This window comes from Chrysochloris asiatica, unplaced genomic scaffold, assembly GCF_000296735.1.
Source record: "Chrysochloris asiatica unplaced genomic scaffold, ChrAsi1.0 scaffold00313, whole genome shotgun sequence".
NCBI classification, from domain to species: domain Eukaryota; kingdom Metazoa; phylum Chordata; class Mammalia; order Afrosoricida; family Chrysochloridae; genus Chrysochloris; species Chrysochloris asiatica.
Window position 1 is genome coordinate 2,997,951 of NW_006408831.1, and position 16,913 is coordinate 3,014,863.

Genomic DNA, 16,913 nt, shown 5'->3' on the forward strand with positions numbered 1-16,913 from the left:
TTTCTTGAAAGATTTCAATTTTTATTCCATCAATTCCTGGTGCCTTGTTCTTTGCCAATTCCTTCAATGCACCTTGGACTTCTTCTTTCAGTATCAATGTTGCATGTTGTTGTTATGTGCTGTGGAGTTGCATAGTCCTCCTATTAATCCTTCTGTCTTATTTGGGAAGCGGCCATGTTTATTTTGAATGTCTGGTACACAATAAGTGTAGCGCTACAACTTGTCCTCTCATGAATCCAACCCTGAAGATGGGTGTAGCTGGGAAAATGGCAGGGAAACACATGTACAGGTTGAAGAATCCAGAGCACTCCACCTGGCTGTCAGCAGGCAGCAGCTGCATAAGAAACACTTCCTCCACACCCTCCCCTAACCTGTACCTTTCAGCAGCTCGATGGAGTTTCTGTGCCACTCAGCTCACACCGCCCACTGCTACTTGTGAGTCTCTCCACAATCTTGCCTCAGATTTTTAAATGTTGGTGATGTTCTTTCCTAGGCACTCCTCTCATTAGATACACTTTTTAGGGTTCCCATACATCAAGAACTCAGTAACTCCCAAATCTCGATATCCAGCCTAAAGCTCTTCCTTTTGCTCCCATCATGTGTATCATAAAATCAAAACACCAAGCTCACTGCTGTCAACTGGATTCCTACTCACAGCGATCCTATGTTGTTGGTGCTAAGTGCCATCGAGTCAGTTTCAACTCACACCAACGGCTGGTGGTTTTCAACCACCAACCTTACAGTTAGCAGTCCAGTGTTTATCATGTTGCGCCACACCAGGACTGCCCCTCTAGATTTTCCAAGGCTGTAAACCTGATTAAAGCCGACACTACTTACATCTTTCTCCTATCAAGTGGGTTTGGTGGGTTCGAACCACTGACCATTTGGTTAGCAGCTGAAAGCTTTAACCACTGTACCACCAGGGCTACAAATATCTCAAAGCCTACTATTTATACTTTAATGCCTCACCAGCATTTTAAGCTTTCTCACATTCAAAGCTGAAATCATCTTCACCTCAAACCTGTTCTTTTCCACCATCTAGAAACCTGGGAGTCATCGCTGACTTCTCTAAGGCCTCACTGCCAATACACAAATGCAGTCCAATCACTACCTGCGCATCGTCCCTCGGCTACATGGACTTCACATGGACATTTCCTAAGTTCCGGCCACCGTCATCACTAACCATTCCCCATTAGTGTCCCAGACTTAGTTTACCCACATGTCACACCCCTGCTGTCCCACAGGTCCCAAATATTTCAGAGTAATCTTTCTAAACTCAAATCTAATAAGTTCAGTTACTTTCTTCCTTAAAAATCTTCAGTGGTTCACCACCATTCAGGAAAATATCCAAACTTCTTAACAAGACTTCCTAAATTAGAGTCCACAGGCTATGGCTACCACTTACCTGTCCAGACTCATCTTCTCCTACTTTCTACCACCACCACGACCACACATTCCACCCTGCCCCAATTCATGAACCAAGTTTCCTTCCTGTCCATTCTGAACTGTTTTTCATTCACTGAATTTGCCATGCCATTTCATGCATCCAGAGATAACCATGTGTGCCTTCTACTTGGTACCTACTTATCCTCTCCTCTCCCATTTATCCTTTTACTAAGTCAACTCTTACTCATAACTGTTGTTGTTGTTCTGACTCATAGCAACCCTGTATAGGGTTTCTGAGGAGCAACTGGTGAGTTTGAACCACTGACCTTGTGGTTCAAAGTCCAGTGCATTAACCCACAGTGCCACGCCAGGAGTCCTACTCATCATTACAACCCAACAAAGGCATTATTTAAATAATCAAGTTTCATTAATTAAAAAGACTTTCACAACTAAGTCAGGTATGCCTCCTGTGTGCTCCCTATTCTTGGACATTAATCCATTAGATTGTGGTGTCTATTCATTTGTTTCTCTAGCACACGAATGATGAGCTTCGTGGACTCATTCACAGCACAGTGCCTGACATAATACATACTCAATCTTATGGTTCCTCAGAAAGTTAAACATGAACTACCACATGATCCAGCAATTCTCAGGTATACAAAAGATACTTTTGTATGAAATGAAAAGCAGGAATACAAAAGATACTTGTACACAAATGCTCACTGCAGCACTACTGACAATAGCTAAAAGGTACAAACAACCTAAAGGTCCAACAAGAGACAAATAAGTAAAATGTGGTATATACACACATCAAAATATCACATCATAAACAGATATGAAATCACAATAAGTGTTATAATATGGATGACTCTTAAAAAACATTATGCTGAGAAAAAAAGTCAGTCACAAAAGGACAAATACTGTATGACTCTATTTACATGACCTATCCTGAATAGAAAAGTGTATGTTGTTAAGTGCCGTCTTTCGACTCATAGCAATCCTGTATAGGGTTTCTGAGGAGTGGCTGGTAAGGTTTGAACTGCTGACCTTGCAGTCCAAACCGACTTTGCAGTCCAATGTTAATCCTACAGCACCACACCTGGACTCAGAAAAGTGTATAGAGACCAAATTTTATTAGTGGTAACCAGGGAAAGGAAAGGAAAGGAAAGGAAAAGTGGGGTCTCATTGTTCAAGGGACACCAAGTTCTGTTAAGGGGGATGAAACTATTTGGAAACAGGTTAATAATGACAACTGCACAATGTGAGAAATGTCTTTAATAATGTCACTGCAGTGTGCATGTAAAGAACGCTGAAATGACAGATGCTCTGTTACATATATATTTACAACGATTCTTCAAAAATAGAGACCGACCAAAGCCCTCACCATTTTGAAATACAGGTGTTATTCCTCGAGTTTCTTTATCACTTTGAACATAAGTAGAATAGCAAGAATGTATATCCAAGACAAAGCAAAACTTATAAAATAAAAATGTTGATTATCTCCCACACTATGCAATGACACATTTTTTAAAGGGTCTAAAAGCAACCATGGCACCTTTACAGAAAGAAGCATAGCAAAGAAAACTGTGCAGTTACTAAAAACAAAATTCACATCATAATCCAGTCTGAACTTGTCCCCAGATCATTTTATACTCACAATTCATGATTTAGTACCTTTAAATTCTGAATAAAAATAATATGCACACAGCTACACAATAGCTTTACTTCTATCATTAACAGGCTAATATGGCCCATCCAAATGTAAAAACTGAGGTTAATACTTTAATTCTTAAAGAAGCCTTTAGCTCCTAATGGGACTTAAAAACACTCCCCATTCACAGAAAGTTAATAAAGTGATGCAATTACCAAAATTGGATTTCTAATTGTAGAAAGGAATCCAAAAAAGCAAACTTGCACTTAGAAAACAATAACAAACCCATATAATGGCTTGAGGTTGAAGTGAATCACAAGCAAAATGGGGAAAATGAGACGTGAACATGAGATTCACTACAAACAGGTAGAGACGCAGAATCCCACTTACCTTTTTAAACATGACCAGCGAGATGACTGCGGAGGCTGTGAAAAGTGCTGCTATGATTATCATCATGATCCCAACGGGGATGCTGTGGTTGAGGCCAGTGAGGGATGAAATCCAGCCACTACAAATGAATCAACAGCGAAACTTAACAAATCAGTTAGTGTATACTTCCGAAAAATAACATACTATCTAGCATATTCAGCACCAGACACCATTCAAGTTCTGTACATGCACACACACATACACGCCCCAACAAGAGGACTGCAAAAAGTTCATGGAAAAAATTCCGTAATTTAAAAATTCTACTTTCTGCAAACCTGTTGGAGTCCTATTGTAAATTATTGCTAAGTGCCATCAAGTCAGTTCTGATTCATGGCAAACCTATGTTTAACAAAGGAACTCTGGTAGCGCAGTGGTTACGAATCAAGCTGCTAACCGCAAGATCAACAGTTCGAAACTACCAGCTGCTCCGCCGGAGAAAGATGAGGCTTTCTGCTCCCGTATAGATTTACAATCTCAGAAACCCTGTGCAGGATATCACCACCACCACATTCACTCATTCATTCATTCTCTCCATCTTGCCTGTCTGAGCCCACTGTTGCAGCCACTACTGTCAATCCACTTCATTGAGGGGCTTATAATTTTTTTTAAATAATACTTTTTTTTTAATTGTAGTGAAAATCTACATAACAACACATGCCTCTCAAGCATTTCTACATGTACAATCCAGTAATACTGATTAAATTCTCCAAGTTATATAACCATTCTCACTATTCTTTTTACATCCTTATTTTGAAAAGGCTCACTCTGGCTGCTGTGTGGAAAATGATCTTGGGTGGGGACAATTCTATTTGGGAGGCCAGTGAACAGGCCACTGCGGGTATCTAGGTGAGATGCAATGATAGTGGAGAGAAGCGAGCCCCTTCTGCCTAGGTCATGGGAAGTGAGGGTGAAAGAGGGTTGTTCACATTCCTTAGTTCACGGCCTCCTTCCTCTATCTTCAACATCTTCTATAAATTTATCTCTCTCTGACTCTTTTATGCTTCCTTCACTTTTTTAAAAAGAAGTTTTATTGTGAATTGTCTGATAGTTTACCCAGGAGAACAGTAGCTTTACATTCATCCTATCGTATACAGTTTCAATGCCATGGTTACAATCGAGGGGTTTCCTCTTTTGCTGACCCTCCACTTTACCAAGCACGATGTCCTTTCTCCAGAAAATGGTCCCTCCTGAAAATATGTCCAGGGTATGTGAGACAAAGTCTGACCATTCTCCCATCTACGGAGTATTCTGGTTGTACTTGCAACAGAGACTTGTTCATTCCTCTGACAGTCCATGGCATATTTAAGATTACTAGCCAACACCATAATTCAAAGGCATCAATTCTTCAGTCTTCCTGTTCAATGAGTTAATGTGTCCACACATACAAATATTAACTACTGTATTTACACAACAATTGCCTTAAGATACAAATTTTTAATTTCTATTTTGCAAAGGAGGCCCTGTATCACATAATCAACCACACAGCTTGAATTCAAATTCAAACTAAGAGGATATAAAGATGGCAAGTAAGCACATGAACAGTTCTTCAACATCATTAGTCATTACTGATGTTGGCAAGTGCTATTGAGTAATCTCCTACTCATAGCGACCCTGTATAGGGTTTCTTAGGAGCAGCTGCTGGTTTTGAACCACTGACCTTTCAGTCAGCAGTACACTGCTTACCCTACTCCAAAACTCAAACTCACTGCCAATGAGTGGATTCCCACACATAATGACCTTGTATGGGGTTTCTGAGACCTCATCATTCTCCCACAGAGCAGCTGGTAGGTTTGAACTGCTGATACCATGGGTAGCAGTTCAGTGCTTGTCATACAGTGCCACACCAGGACTAATGACATTACTCTCTGTAGAAATGAAAATTAAATCACATTTAGATATCAATACATATATATCAGAATGGTTAAAATGTAAAAATAGTAGTAACACCAAATCTTTGTTGAGGAAATGGAAAAGTGGAACTACTTCATACATAGTTGGAGGTAATGTAAAGTAGCAGAGCCACTCTGGGAAAGTGTGTCCATCTCTTAAGAAAACTAAACACACAACTTCCATATGACCCAACAATTACACTCTTGGACATTTATCCCAGAGAAATGAAAACTCTTATGGACAGAAAAACCTATTCTTGAATGTTTTTAGCAATTTGATTCAGAATAGTTCTAAACTAGAAACAACCCAGTCCAGATATCCTTTAACATGTGAATTAAACAAATTGTGGTACATCTACACCATGGAATACTACATAGCAATACAAAGAAATAAAACATGGACAATCTAGATGAAAGTCAGAGAATTAAGTTAAGTAACAAATGTCAATCCCCAATGTTTATTTTATAATTTCATATTGCAAACACAAAACAATAGAAATGAGGAACAGATCAGTGGTTGCTAGGGGATAGAGAGGGAAAGGGAACAAGAAGAAAGTGGCATCCTGGTGGTTAATGGTGGTTAATGTTCTGCATCATGACTGTATCAATGCCCAGATCCTGGTTCTACATCACAGATGTCATTATTAGAAGGGACAGATACATAGGTAAAGATACATAGGATTCTTTTGTATTGTTTCTTACAATGGCCTATGAATCAATAATTATCTCAAAATTAAAAGTTTCATTTTTTAAAAACCTACCCATTGTATGAGATCTACCTTAAAACAGATCATCCTACATGCACCATCACTAGCAGACTCTGCCAATGCTATTTTGTCAGTATATGCTCAAATTCAGCAATCTTTTTCTAAGTTTGTGCTAGAAAGTAAAAGTACTTTAATCTCATAAAAATAAAATCTTGTATTAAATATTCTTTAATAAAATGTTTAAATCATTTCCTTTTCCTCAAATGCCAAAGACAAAGTACAATTTAAAGTAATAATCGAAACTTTATCCAAGAACTGATTCTCTTTGTCCACAAGAGCTATGCACAGCTACCAAACAGCATCGGCTAGCCAGTCATTACTTTGACTCTGTAGTTGCTCTGTCGTTTCTAGGTGACATCCAGTCAGTTCTGGCTCACAGTGATCCTATGCACAACAGAATGAAACAGTCCAGTCTTGCGTCATCCTCATAGGCCCACTGTGTTTGAGCCCACTGTTGCAACCACTGTGCTGATTCATCTCACTGGGGACTTGCACTGTTTTGCTGACCCTCTACCAAGCAGTATGTCCTTTTCCAGGGGCTATCTCTCCTGATAACATGTCCATACAACGAAGGTCAAAGTCTCATCATCTTCACTTCTAAGGAGCATTTAGACTGTACTTCTTTCAGTACATATTTGTTTGTTCTTTTCACGATCCAGTATCCTTCGCCAACACCATAATCCAAATGCATGAATTCTTCTAGTCTTCCTTATTCATTGTCCATGTATGTGATGTATGTGAGGTGACTGAATATACCATGGCTTGTACCAGGTGCACTTTAGTCCTCAAAGAGACAGCTTTGCTATTTAACACTTTGAAGAGGTCTTTTGCAGCAGATGTGCCAAATGCAATACATCCTTTGGTTTCTTGACTGCTGCTTCCATGAGTGTTGACTGTGGATCCAAGTAAAATGAAATCTTTGAAACTTTAATGATTCATCCATTAATCATGATGTTATTTATTGGTTCAGTTTTCTTTACATCAAGATGTAATTCATAGTGCCTTAAATCCTCTTCACTTCCAGCAAGCAAGATTGTGTCATCTGCATATCATACACATTGTTAATGAGTCTTTCTCCAATCCTGATTCCATATTCTTCTTCATATAATCCAATCTATGGGATTGCTTGCTCAGCATACAGAATTTATTGCTGTTTTTTGTTTTTTTAAGTGCCGTCAAGTTGGTTCTAACTCACAGCAACCCTGTATAAGATTTCCAAGGAGCAGCTGGTGGGTTTGAATGACCAACCTTGTGGATCTCATTCTAGGGCTGATCCAACAGCACCACATTAAAGTAAAAGAACAACACTTTCTATAGAAGTAATTGAGTTCATTTCTGTGTGTTCCATCTGTTGTTCAAAAAAGGTATTTGCAATGAATAAGTCATTGGTCTTACTCATGTGATCTCTGCATCATTTCTATCACCAAGGCCATAATTTCCAAGTAGCTATCCTTCCTCTTTGCTTTCAACTTTCATATTCCAGTCACCAGTAATTAATTGCATGTTTGTTCACTTTCAGTTGAAGCTGGTAGAATTCAATTTCTTCATCATTGGATTACAGGATTGGTGCGTAAATTTGAACAATAGTGGTCTTAACTGGTCTTCCTTATAGGCTTACGATGTGACTCTATCTATCACAGACAGCATTGTAGTTCAAGACAGATCTTGAAATACTCTTTTTGACAATGAATGTGATGTTATTCCTCTCAATTTGTCATTACCAGCACAGTAAACCAGATGATTATCCAATTCAAAATGGCCAATACCAATCCATTTCAGCTCACTAATCCCTACGATATCTTTGTGCATCCCATCTCACTTTTCACAACTTCCAATTTTCCCAGATTCATACTTTATACATTTTACATTCCAATTATTAATGGATGTTTGCAGATATTCCTTCTCATTTGGAGTTGTGCCCCGTCAGAAATGAACATCTCAAAACCTTTGCTACACCCACATAATTAAGGTCAACTCACTTTGAGAAGACAGCTCTACTCCATTCATATTCTGAGTTCCTTCCAAGCTGAGGCGCTCATCTTCTGGCACTAGATGAAACTAGGTTCTGCTGATATTCATACGGTTTTCAGTGACTAACCTGTTAGGAAGTGATCTACCTCTCCTTCTTCCTGGTCTGTCTTAGTCTGGAAGCTCTGCTGAAACCTGTCCACCATGAATGACCCTGCTGGTATTTACAATACTGGACGCATAGCTTCCAGAATCACAGCAGCACATAAGCTACCACAGTCCAACAAACTGACAAACGAGGAGTGGTGATCTGTAGTAGCACACTAAATTTAAGCAATACTCCCCAGTTACATGCTGATGTTAGTTTGTCAAGTACTGCCAAGGTGCATCATACTTTAGCATTCAACAATTACATGCAACTTGGTTAAAAAAGAAAGGGAGGGATAATTCTAGGGATGTACAATTCTGCCCATCATACATCACTCAAAGTATGTTCACTTCACAGTGAAGGTGAGAAAAGACATATAAATCTGCTATTCTCTCTCGGTCTGGGTCTAATCAGTCTGTTTCTAATGGTGCCTCACACTAAGTGAGCATCATGTCCCAGGGAATGATTCTACTACTGAAAGAGGTACATATATGGATATAATGATTTCCCCCTGGAAAGGCATGCCTGCACTGACGTGTGTACACATGAAACAGTGTGTGCATAAATATACGCCTGTGCACCTAACACAGTGCTTGATACATAATAGGAATCCCTTTCCTTTAGAATATGTGAAATTCTTTTCATGCCCTTCTACAATCATTCGTGCTGCTCCCTCTGGCTGCTCATTAGTCTCCTCAGCTTTCTTCCCCTGGTGCCAAGTATACCAGTGATACACACCATTTCTGTGATTATTTATCTATACTTTACTGAACAAAAGGATACTGAATCATTTAAAACCAGGAAAGGTATGCATGAGAGCTGTATCCTTTCACCATACTTAGTCCATTTGTAGGCTGAGCCAACAATCAGAAAACCTGGACTATATAGAGAAGAATGAGGAATCAGGATTGGAGGAAGGCCCATTAACAACCTATGGTATTCAGATGACACAACCTTGCTTACTGAAAGTGCAGAGGGCCTGAAACACCTACTGATGAAGATCAAAGACTACAACCTCCAGTATGGATTGTACCTCAAAGAAACAAATATCTTCGTAACTGGACCAGTAAAAGGCATCATGACAAATGCAGAAAATATTGAAGTGGTAAAGGATTTCATTTTACATCAATCCATAATCAATTACTACGGAAGCAGTATTCAAGAAATCAAATGATGCATTTCAACAGGCAAATCTGCTACAGAAGACCTGTTTGAACTGTGAAAGAGCAAAGAGGTTATTTTGAGGACTAAGGTGTGCCTGGAGTCCTGGAGTGGCACTGTGGGTTAATGAGCTGGACTACAAAGTCAGTTTGAACTGCAAGGCCAGGGTTGCTATGGATTGAAATGGACTCAAACAATAAGGTGTGCCTGACACCTCATATGCATGTGAAAGCTGGACAATGAATAAGGAAGAATGGAAAAGAATTGATGTCTTTGAATGATGCCTAGGTGAAGAATGCTGAAATTAACATGTTATCAAGTGCCTTCAAGTCAGTTCAGACTCACAGGGACCCTGTTTGGGTTTCCAAGGAGCAGTTGGTGGGTTTGAATTGCTGACCTTGTGCTTCACAGTCCAGTGCTACTCCTACAGTGTCACACCAGAAGTCCACAGGTTAAAACAAAACAAAACAAAAAAACACCACCAAATCTTGCTTGGAAGAAGTAAAGCCAGGATGATGCTTAGAAGCGAGACTGGTCAGACTGTCTCTAGTACTTTGGACATGCTATCAAAGGGAACAGTCCCTGGAAAAGGACATTACGCTTGTTAAATTGAGGGTCAATGAAAACTCCCCTCAATGAGATAGACTGATACAGTGACTCCAAAAATGGGTTCAAACCTAACAGCTGTGAGGATGGCAGAGTACCAGCTAGTGTTTCCTTCTATTGTACATAGGGTCACTGCAAGTGGGAACCAACTGGATAACACCTAACAACACCACTCTACTGTGATGGTTAAGGTTGTGTCACCTTGGCTGGGCCACAATTCTCAGTGATCTAGCGGATGTGATGTAGTCATCCCCATGATGAGATCTGGTATAATGTAATCATTTCTAAGATGAGACCTGCGATGAGCAGTCAGTCAATTGAAAGGGAGTTTCTTTGGAGGTCTGGCCTGCTTCCAATATATGTATGGACCCTGGGGCAAAGTTCTGCTTTTTGATGGATCTGGTCATCATCTGACCTCGGGTTCTTTGGACTCCAGTCAGTGGCCTGACATACTGCCTGTCGACCTTGGATTCACTCAGTCCCTGTGACTATGGGAGAAGCCTCCAGCCTGACATCTGACTCATACGCTTGTAGCTTGGCAGCCTCTACAGTCACGAGAATCATTTCCTTGAGATTATATATAAACACTCATATGAACAGGCTTCCAAAAGTTCATAGAAAAATGGAATTAAAATACAGTGGAATTTCTCCATGTATATTTTGATGTCCCCTCATATATAAGCTTCATTAGTTTTGCTTTTCTTGAGAACTCACACAAAGACATCTTAATCTTTGGATTGACTTATCCAAAATTTAAAATCGCATTCCTGTTAACTATTTTTTAAAAGCCATGAATTATATAAAGACATGAGATTAACAGCGTGAAACTGGAGTAATTAAAGCAGATAACTTACCAATTGCCCCAGTTTTGAAATCCTGCCGCCTGGAGTACATGTACAGCAAACTGACAAATATAGACGAAGAAGAACACAAAGAATCGGAATGAGCTGTCACTCCTTTTTAAAAAGAGGGTGTGGAGAGAGAGAGAAGAGAAAAAAGTCATTTTTCTCAATACTTTTACATTCAATGCAGATTGATAATCAATCATAAAAAATAAATAACAACAGCATAATTGAAGTTTAACACCACAAGATATGTGAAACCTTTAAATATTCGATAAGGATGTTATCATTATTCTAACCCAGTCCTTTCAATTTCCACCTGGATTACAAATCATCTTGTCAAAAATATTTTTTCCTTTTTTCTTTGAAATTTTATTCAACAGCTCTATTGTAGTTGTTAAGTGCCACCAAGTCAGCTCTGCCTCATAACAACCCTGCATAAGGTTTCCAAGAAGTGACTGATGGACCTGAACCACCAATCCTGTGGTTAGCAGTTCAGTGCTTATCCTAAAACACCACACCAGGCCCCCATTAAACAGCTTTACTGAGGTTTAATCAACATAAACTTGAATGGTGGTGGTGGTGGCTGCATGCCTTCCCAGTCTCTGCTGACTCACAGCGAGTCTCACAGGAGCTGCAGAAAGCCTCACCATTCTCCCTCAGAGTGGCTGGTAGATTCAAACTTCTGACCTTGCAGTTAGGAGCCCAGCTCGAAAGCCACTACTCTACCAGAGTTCCTTTAAACTACAATGTTGTTGCTGTTGTTGTTAAGTGACATCAAGACAGTTTCTACTCACAGAGACCCTGTATAGGTTTCCAAGGAGCAACAGGTGAGTTTGAGCCACTGATCTTGCGTTCAAACCAACCTTGTGATGCAGTGCATTATCCAGTATATATTCCTGGTGTGGCACCGTAAGATAAGCATTGGACTACTAACCACATAGTTGGAGGTTCAAACCTACCAGCTGCTCTTCAGAAACCCTATACAGGATTACTATGAGTCGGAACCAACTCGATGGCACTTAGCAGCAAAGTGATTGTGTGTGTGTGTGCGTGTGCGTGCGTATTCCACAAACTAGGGAAGAGTGCCCTTGTACCCATGGGTAATCCTTCCTACTATCCCTCACCCACGCCTTGCTGCCATCCAGCCCACCCAGTACTACTTTCTGCCACCATGTTAATTTGGAAACTCCACTGAAACCTGTTTAACTTTATTTGCTTAGCCAATTTCTCTGTGTATGGACAAAGAGAAAGTAAAATTTGTTCAACTAACTGTACATTTAGCATGTCAATTAGGAATAATGATTTTAAAACACATCAAAGTTCTCTCTGAGGTACAGACTCTGTACGCTTGCACTAACTTCACTATATGGACGCCAGTCTCCAAAGGAGCACAAATCTTTTTCTATCTGATCCGTCCAAATGCAAATAGTTACAAGTTTGCCTTATTTTTTTAACCATAAAAACAGTCACTAAAATTATACTTCTATATAACAAAATGATGTATAAATGCAAGTATGGCTTCTGTTGAAAACAATTTTACAAAAATGAGACTGCACTCCCTGCCAAAAGCCTAAATTTATCAAGGATTTATATGCAAAAACTTGAGCTATCCATGGTGTTAAAAAGCGTATTAACATGATAACAAAATAATAAAATAGAAAAAACAAAACAAAACAACAAACAGCCCCACTACTCCAAGAAGGACAACCACCCGCCTCCAAGACTGAAACTCAACAGGAACACACAAACAGGCTTGCTGGCGACCACACTGGTCAATTTGTGAGCAGAAATGGGGGAAGGGCAGCAATGAAGACATGGGCTGAGGATAAGCTTAAAGAAACAGAAAGTAGATGGGTGATAGCCTCAAATTGGGGAGGGGAGACAAGATTAACTGTAACTAGACATGAGAAAATTTTGGGGAGTTACGAAAAGGTTTTGAAATAGATTGTGAAAATAATGTAACAAGATACTTACTGAAATCATCTAATTATATAACTTAAAATTCTAAAATTTTTGTTGTATAAATTATATCCCCAAACAACTATTTAAAATAATAATAATACAGTAGAATTCTATTTAATCCATTAATTCCATTAAAGATACTAGAAATTGGGGTAAGAATAATCTTTGGAGTGGAGGGAAGAAGTCAAAGGTTTTCTTTTTGAATGACAATAATAGAAGTTCATTAACTTTATGTTAATTCATTAATCTGGGCAATTATGATTTATCAATTTTTATATTAATTATACTTCAATAAAAGGTTAAAATATAACAATTTTTTTAAAAAGCATATTAACATAAATAATTTCCCATACACCAAACAGTGAAAAATACAGACTTTAACAATAGACTCGCCACTTGAGGACTGAATTCATTTGAGGACAATGCCAGGTAAAGTTGAGGGGCTCTGAAAATGCCAGAAGACCCTCAGAAGGAAAGCTGACTCTGAGCCAGAAACAGGAAAAGTCCAGGAGCAAAAGGGCCTGAGCATAGGACCTGTGCATCTAGCCCCAAAGGTGGTGGGGTCTCCTCAGAAGAAGATACAAGGGAGCCAGTTTGCATATAGCTATCTTCAGCCAAAAAAGAAGTAGAAATACAAATACAATTAGATAAGTACAAGGGGCTTTACATTGTTACCTGCCTCTGTTTACAATGAAGTACTGATGGACTTATTCATAATAAATCCACCTAGGTAAACAATTTTCTCATCTGAATGGATGAATGAATATACATGGGTGGATGGAGAGACAGAGAAAAAACTTCCCACGATTTGGCTCTCCAGTCGCTCCTTGGTAACCCTATACAGGGTCACTATGAGTCGGAACTGACGCAACAGCACTTAACAACAGTAACATTTGCCATCCTGGCTCTTTCGGAATCATCTATTAGAAAGCTGGATCTCAAAGATGTCAGTGGCTTTAATTTAATGTCCCCCAATAATATAAGTCTGAGAAAATAGATTTGTATGCACTAATAAAGTTTATTTCACATTCCCAACTAATACTAAAAAAAATTAATTACAACTACTGGTTGAGGAATGGAGAAGATGTTTCATTATTTCACAAGAGCTAAAAGAAAACTTACATTTAACCATTACAACTAAGGGAGCACACACAGTGGCTCTATATAAATACTGTATGACAAGGTCCGTGGCTCGAGCCCACCAGCAATCCTGTGGAAGAAAGATGTGGCTTTCAGTTCCTGCACTGCCTCAGAAACCCTCTACAGGGTTGTTGGCTATGAGCTGGAACCAATTCAAGGGCAACTAACAACAACAAATGATCATTAAAATACTGAACTGCTTTAACTTTGGCAAGCCACCAGATTGGCTAAATCTTAAGAGACAGGGTTGAGTTTGAACCTAGTCTCTCCCATTTATAGTTGTATAGTTGTGGGTAAAATACTAAGCCTCTATGTCTACAATTTTCTAAATTTTCCACTTGCAAGCAGAGATAATACTGGCACCTCCTTTTATAAGGATGAAATAATACATACAACACGTTTAGCAGTCACACCGTAAACAATCACTAAATGATACTTGTAAGTACTTCTGTTACACTAGTACAGTAAGTACTGTTATCAACTGTTTTGCTCAGAGAAGTTAATATTCTGCTCACAATATTTGGCTACTGCAGAGAGCCTCATCAGTCTCCTTTGGAGCAACTGGTGAGTTTGAACCACTGATTAGCAGTCCAGTGCATCTAGTCTACATGAAAAAGCACAGGACTGAGATAGAAGACCTGGACTCTATCTTCTGATCTATGCTCTTACAAACGCAGAAAGGCATAATGAAAAATGCTGCATAATGAACATTTAAAACCCAGATCACTAGCTTGGTTCAAACTCTAGATCTTTTTAGAGCTTTTGTTAAGTGCTGTCAAATTGGTAATAACTTACAGTGACCCCCTCCCCCCCCCCCCCACAAAGTGGGTTTCCAAAGAGCAGCTGGTGGGTTTGAGATACCAATCTTAAGGTTAGCAGTCCAGTGCGTATCATAATAATAACTAACACTTGTTGAACATTTAACCACGTGACATTGGTACTGTTTGCTGTTAAGTGCCATTTTAACAGGGTTAACGACCCTGTATAGGGTTTCAAAGGAGCATGATAAAATACTTAGGAATAAAGTTAACACAATATTTGTTAACTAAACAATTTCACAGAGCACCAATTAGAGAAATTAAATAATATCTAAGTAAATGGACATTCCGTACTCATGGATTACAAAACTTATTATTACAGTATCAATTCTCCCCCAAACAGACCCACAAATTTAACCCAATTCCTATTAAAATTCCAGCAGATTTTCTTTTTTAAGTGTTGTTGCTGTTGTTAAGTGCCATTGAGTTGCTTCTGACTAAAGTGACCCCATACAGGGTTTCCAAGGAGTGGCTGATGAATTGAACCGCCAACCTTGCAGTTCAAACTGACCTTGTGTCCCACAGTGTCACATAAGTGGTTAAATGAACTAGGAGGCCTGGTGGCACCATGGATTTTGTGTTGGCGTGCTAACCGCAAGGTCAGCATCTCAAATCCACCAGCCATGCTGCCTGTGAGAAAGATGAGACATGATGCTCCCAACAGATTTACAGCCTCAGAAACGCTACGAGTTGGAGCCGACTTGATAGCACACAATCACCACCACCAGTGGATAAGCTAGTTCTAAACTGTAAGTGAAATGCAAAGGACTCTCAAAAGCTAAGACAACTTTGAAAATGAAGATTTGCTATGTTAGATTCTGTTGCGTCAATTCTGACTCATGGTGACCCCAGGTGTGCAGAGAACATTAATCAAGAATGAGTTAATTAGTGTACAGATAGGCACCCTGCTGAATGGAATGGAAACTAATAAAAAACTAAATTCTTTATGTGCATGGCCAAATGGATTTTCAACAAAGGTGCCAAAATAATTCAATGGGGAAACTATAGAAGCAGACCAACATACACAAAAACTGGGGGACATGTGCATACATAGATGATACAACTATAATTATAATAATGTTGTTGTTAAGTGCCATCGAGTCAGTTCGAACCATTACGACCCTATATAGGGTTTCCTAAGCACAAATGGTGAGCTTAAACCACAGACCTTGTGATTCAAAATAATTTTGCTGTCCAGCACATTAACCCACAGTGCCATACCAGGCCTGCATTATAATAATAGAATGAGGGGGAAATATCTAACTTCATTCAATGGCTAGCTGTGGAGCAGAGAAACAAATTTGAGGATCAAACTGGAACTTCCACAGTACTAATGATGTTCCATTTCTTAAACTGACCAGTGGGTTCATATTTCACAAACATTTTATTACAATGACTCAAAACGGAACATGTTTCAGATATTCTGACAGATATCGCAAATATGTCACATTTTAAATTAGGTTAAAGTACTATGAAAATTCACTTGAAAGTTAAAAAGATTAATGGCTGCTTCCATTATGTGCGAAACATAAAGCAATGCATTAAACAATTAATTTCATTTTTAAGTTTCTGAATACAACAAAATAGCTGTCACAGACCAAATTCATACCATGAACATTTAGAAAATCAGGATAAATATGGAGGAAAAAGAAATCTGTGTAAATCTACTGAAGCACTCAGGGATTATGGTTCTAAAGAAGAGAACTACACAGAAGACAGTTGATAATCTACAGTCATTGTTTTCACTGAGCGCAGCACAGCAGTTAAAAATCCAGGCTCCTGGGGGGGAGGGGGGCACTCTAAAGACACCAAAAATCCTTTTGGCAATCTTACAGGAATAGACACATGTGTAACAAAATCCCCAAGAGCAGTAAGAAACACAGAACTGGCACTAACAGGCAACTGACTTTTCCCTCAAGACATATTCTAAATTCTGACACTGATGGTAAAGCCTCAGAAAACAAAGTGGTGGTTTCTAAAATCTTCATGAAGGGGACAAAGAAAAAAGGAGATCTCAAAACTTTTGGTCTTAGGACCTTTTCACAATCTAAAAGACAGAAGATCCCAAATAACTGTATTTATGTAGGTGACAGCTCTTGATTTATCAAACTAGAAGCTAAAACTGAGAATTATGTGAAATATT

The 16,913-nt window shown here is 39.0% G+C and overlaps 1 protein-coding gene across 3 annotated transcripts in view; it reads right to left on the bottom strand.

The window, feature by feature from the left end:
• The window catches only part of LOC102819854 (secretory carrier-associated membrane protein 1-like), a 142,206-nt gene that overhangs the window by 20,284 nt on the left and 105,009 nt on the right, over nt 1–16,913 (bottom strand). For all 3 annotated transcript variants that reach the window (XM_006875194.1, XM_006875195.1, XM_006875193.1), the window contains 2 exons: nt 10,860–10,961; nt 3,428–3,545 (listed from right to left, as the gene is read on the bottom strand). In XM_006875194.1, coding sequence (XP_006875256.1) covers nt 3,428–3,545; nt 10,860–10,961 — 220 coding nt within the window. The remainder of the gene's footprint in view (nt 1–3,427; nt 3,546–10,859; nt 10,962–16,913) is intronic.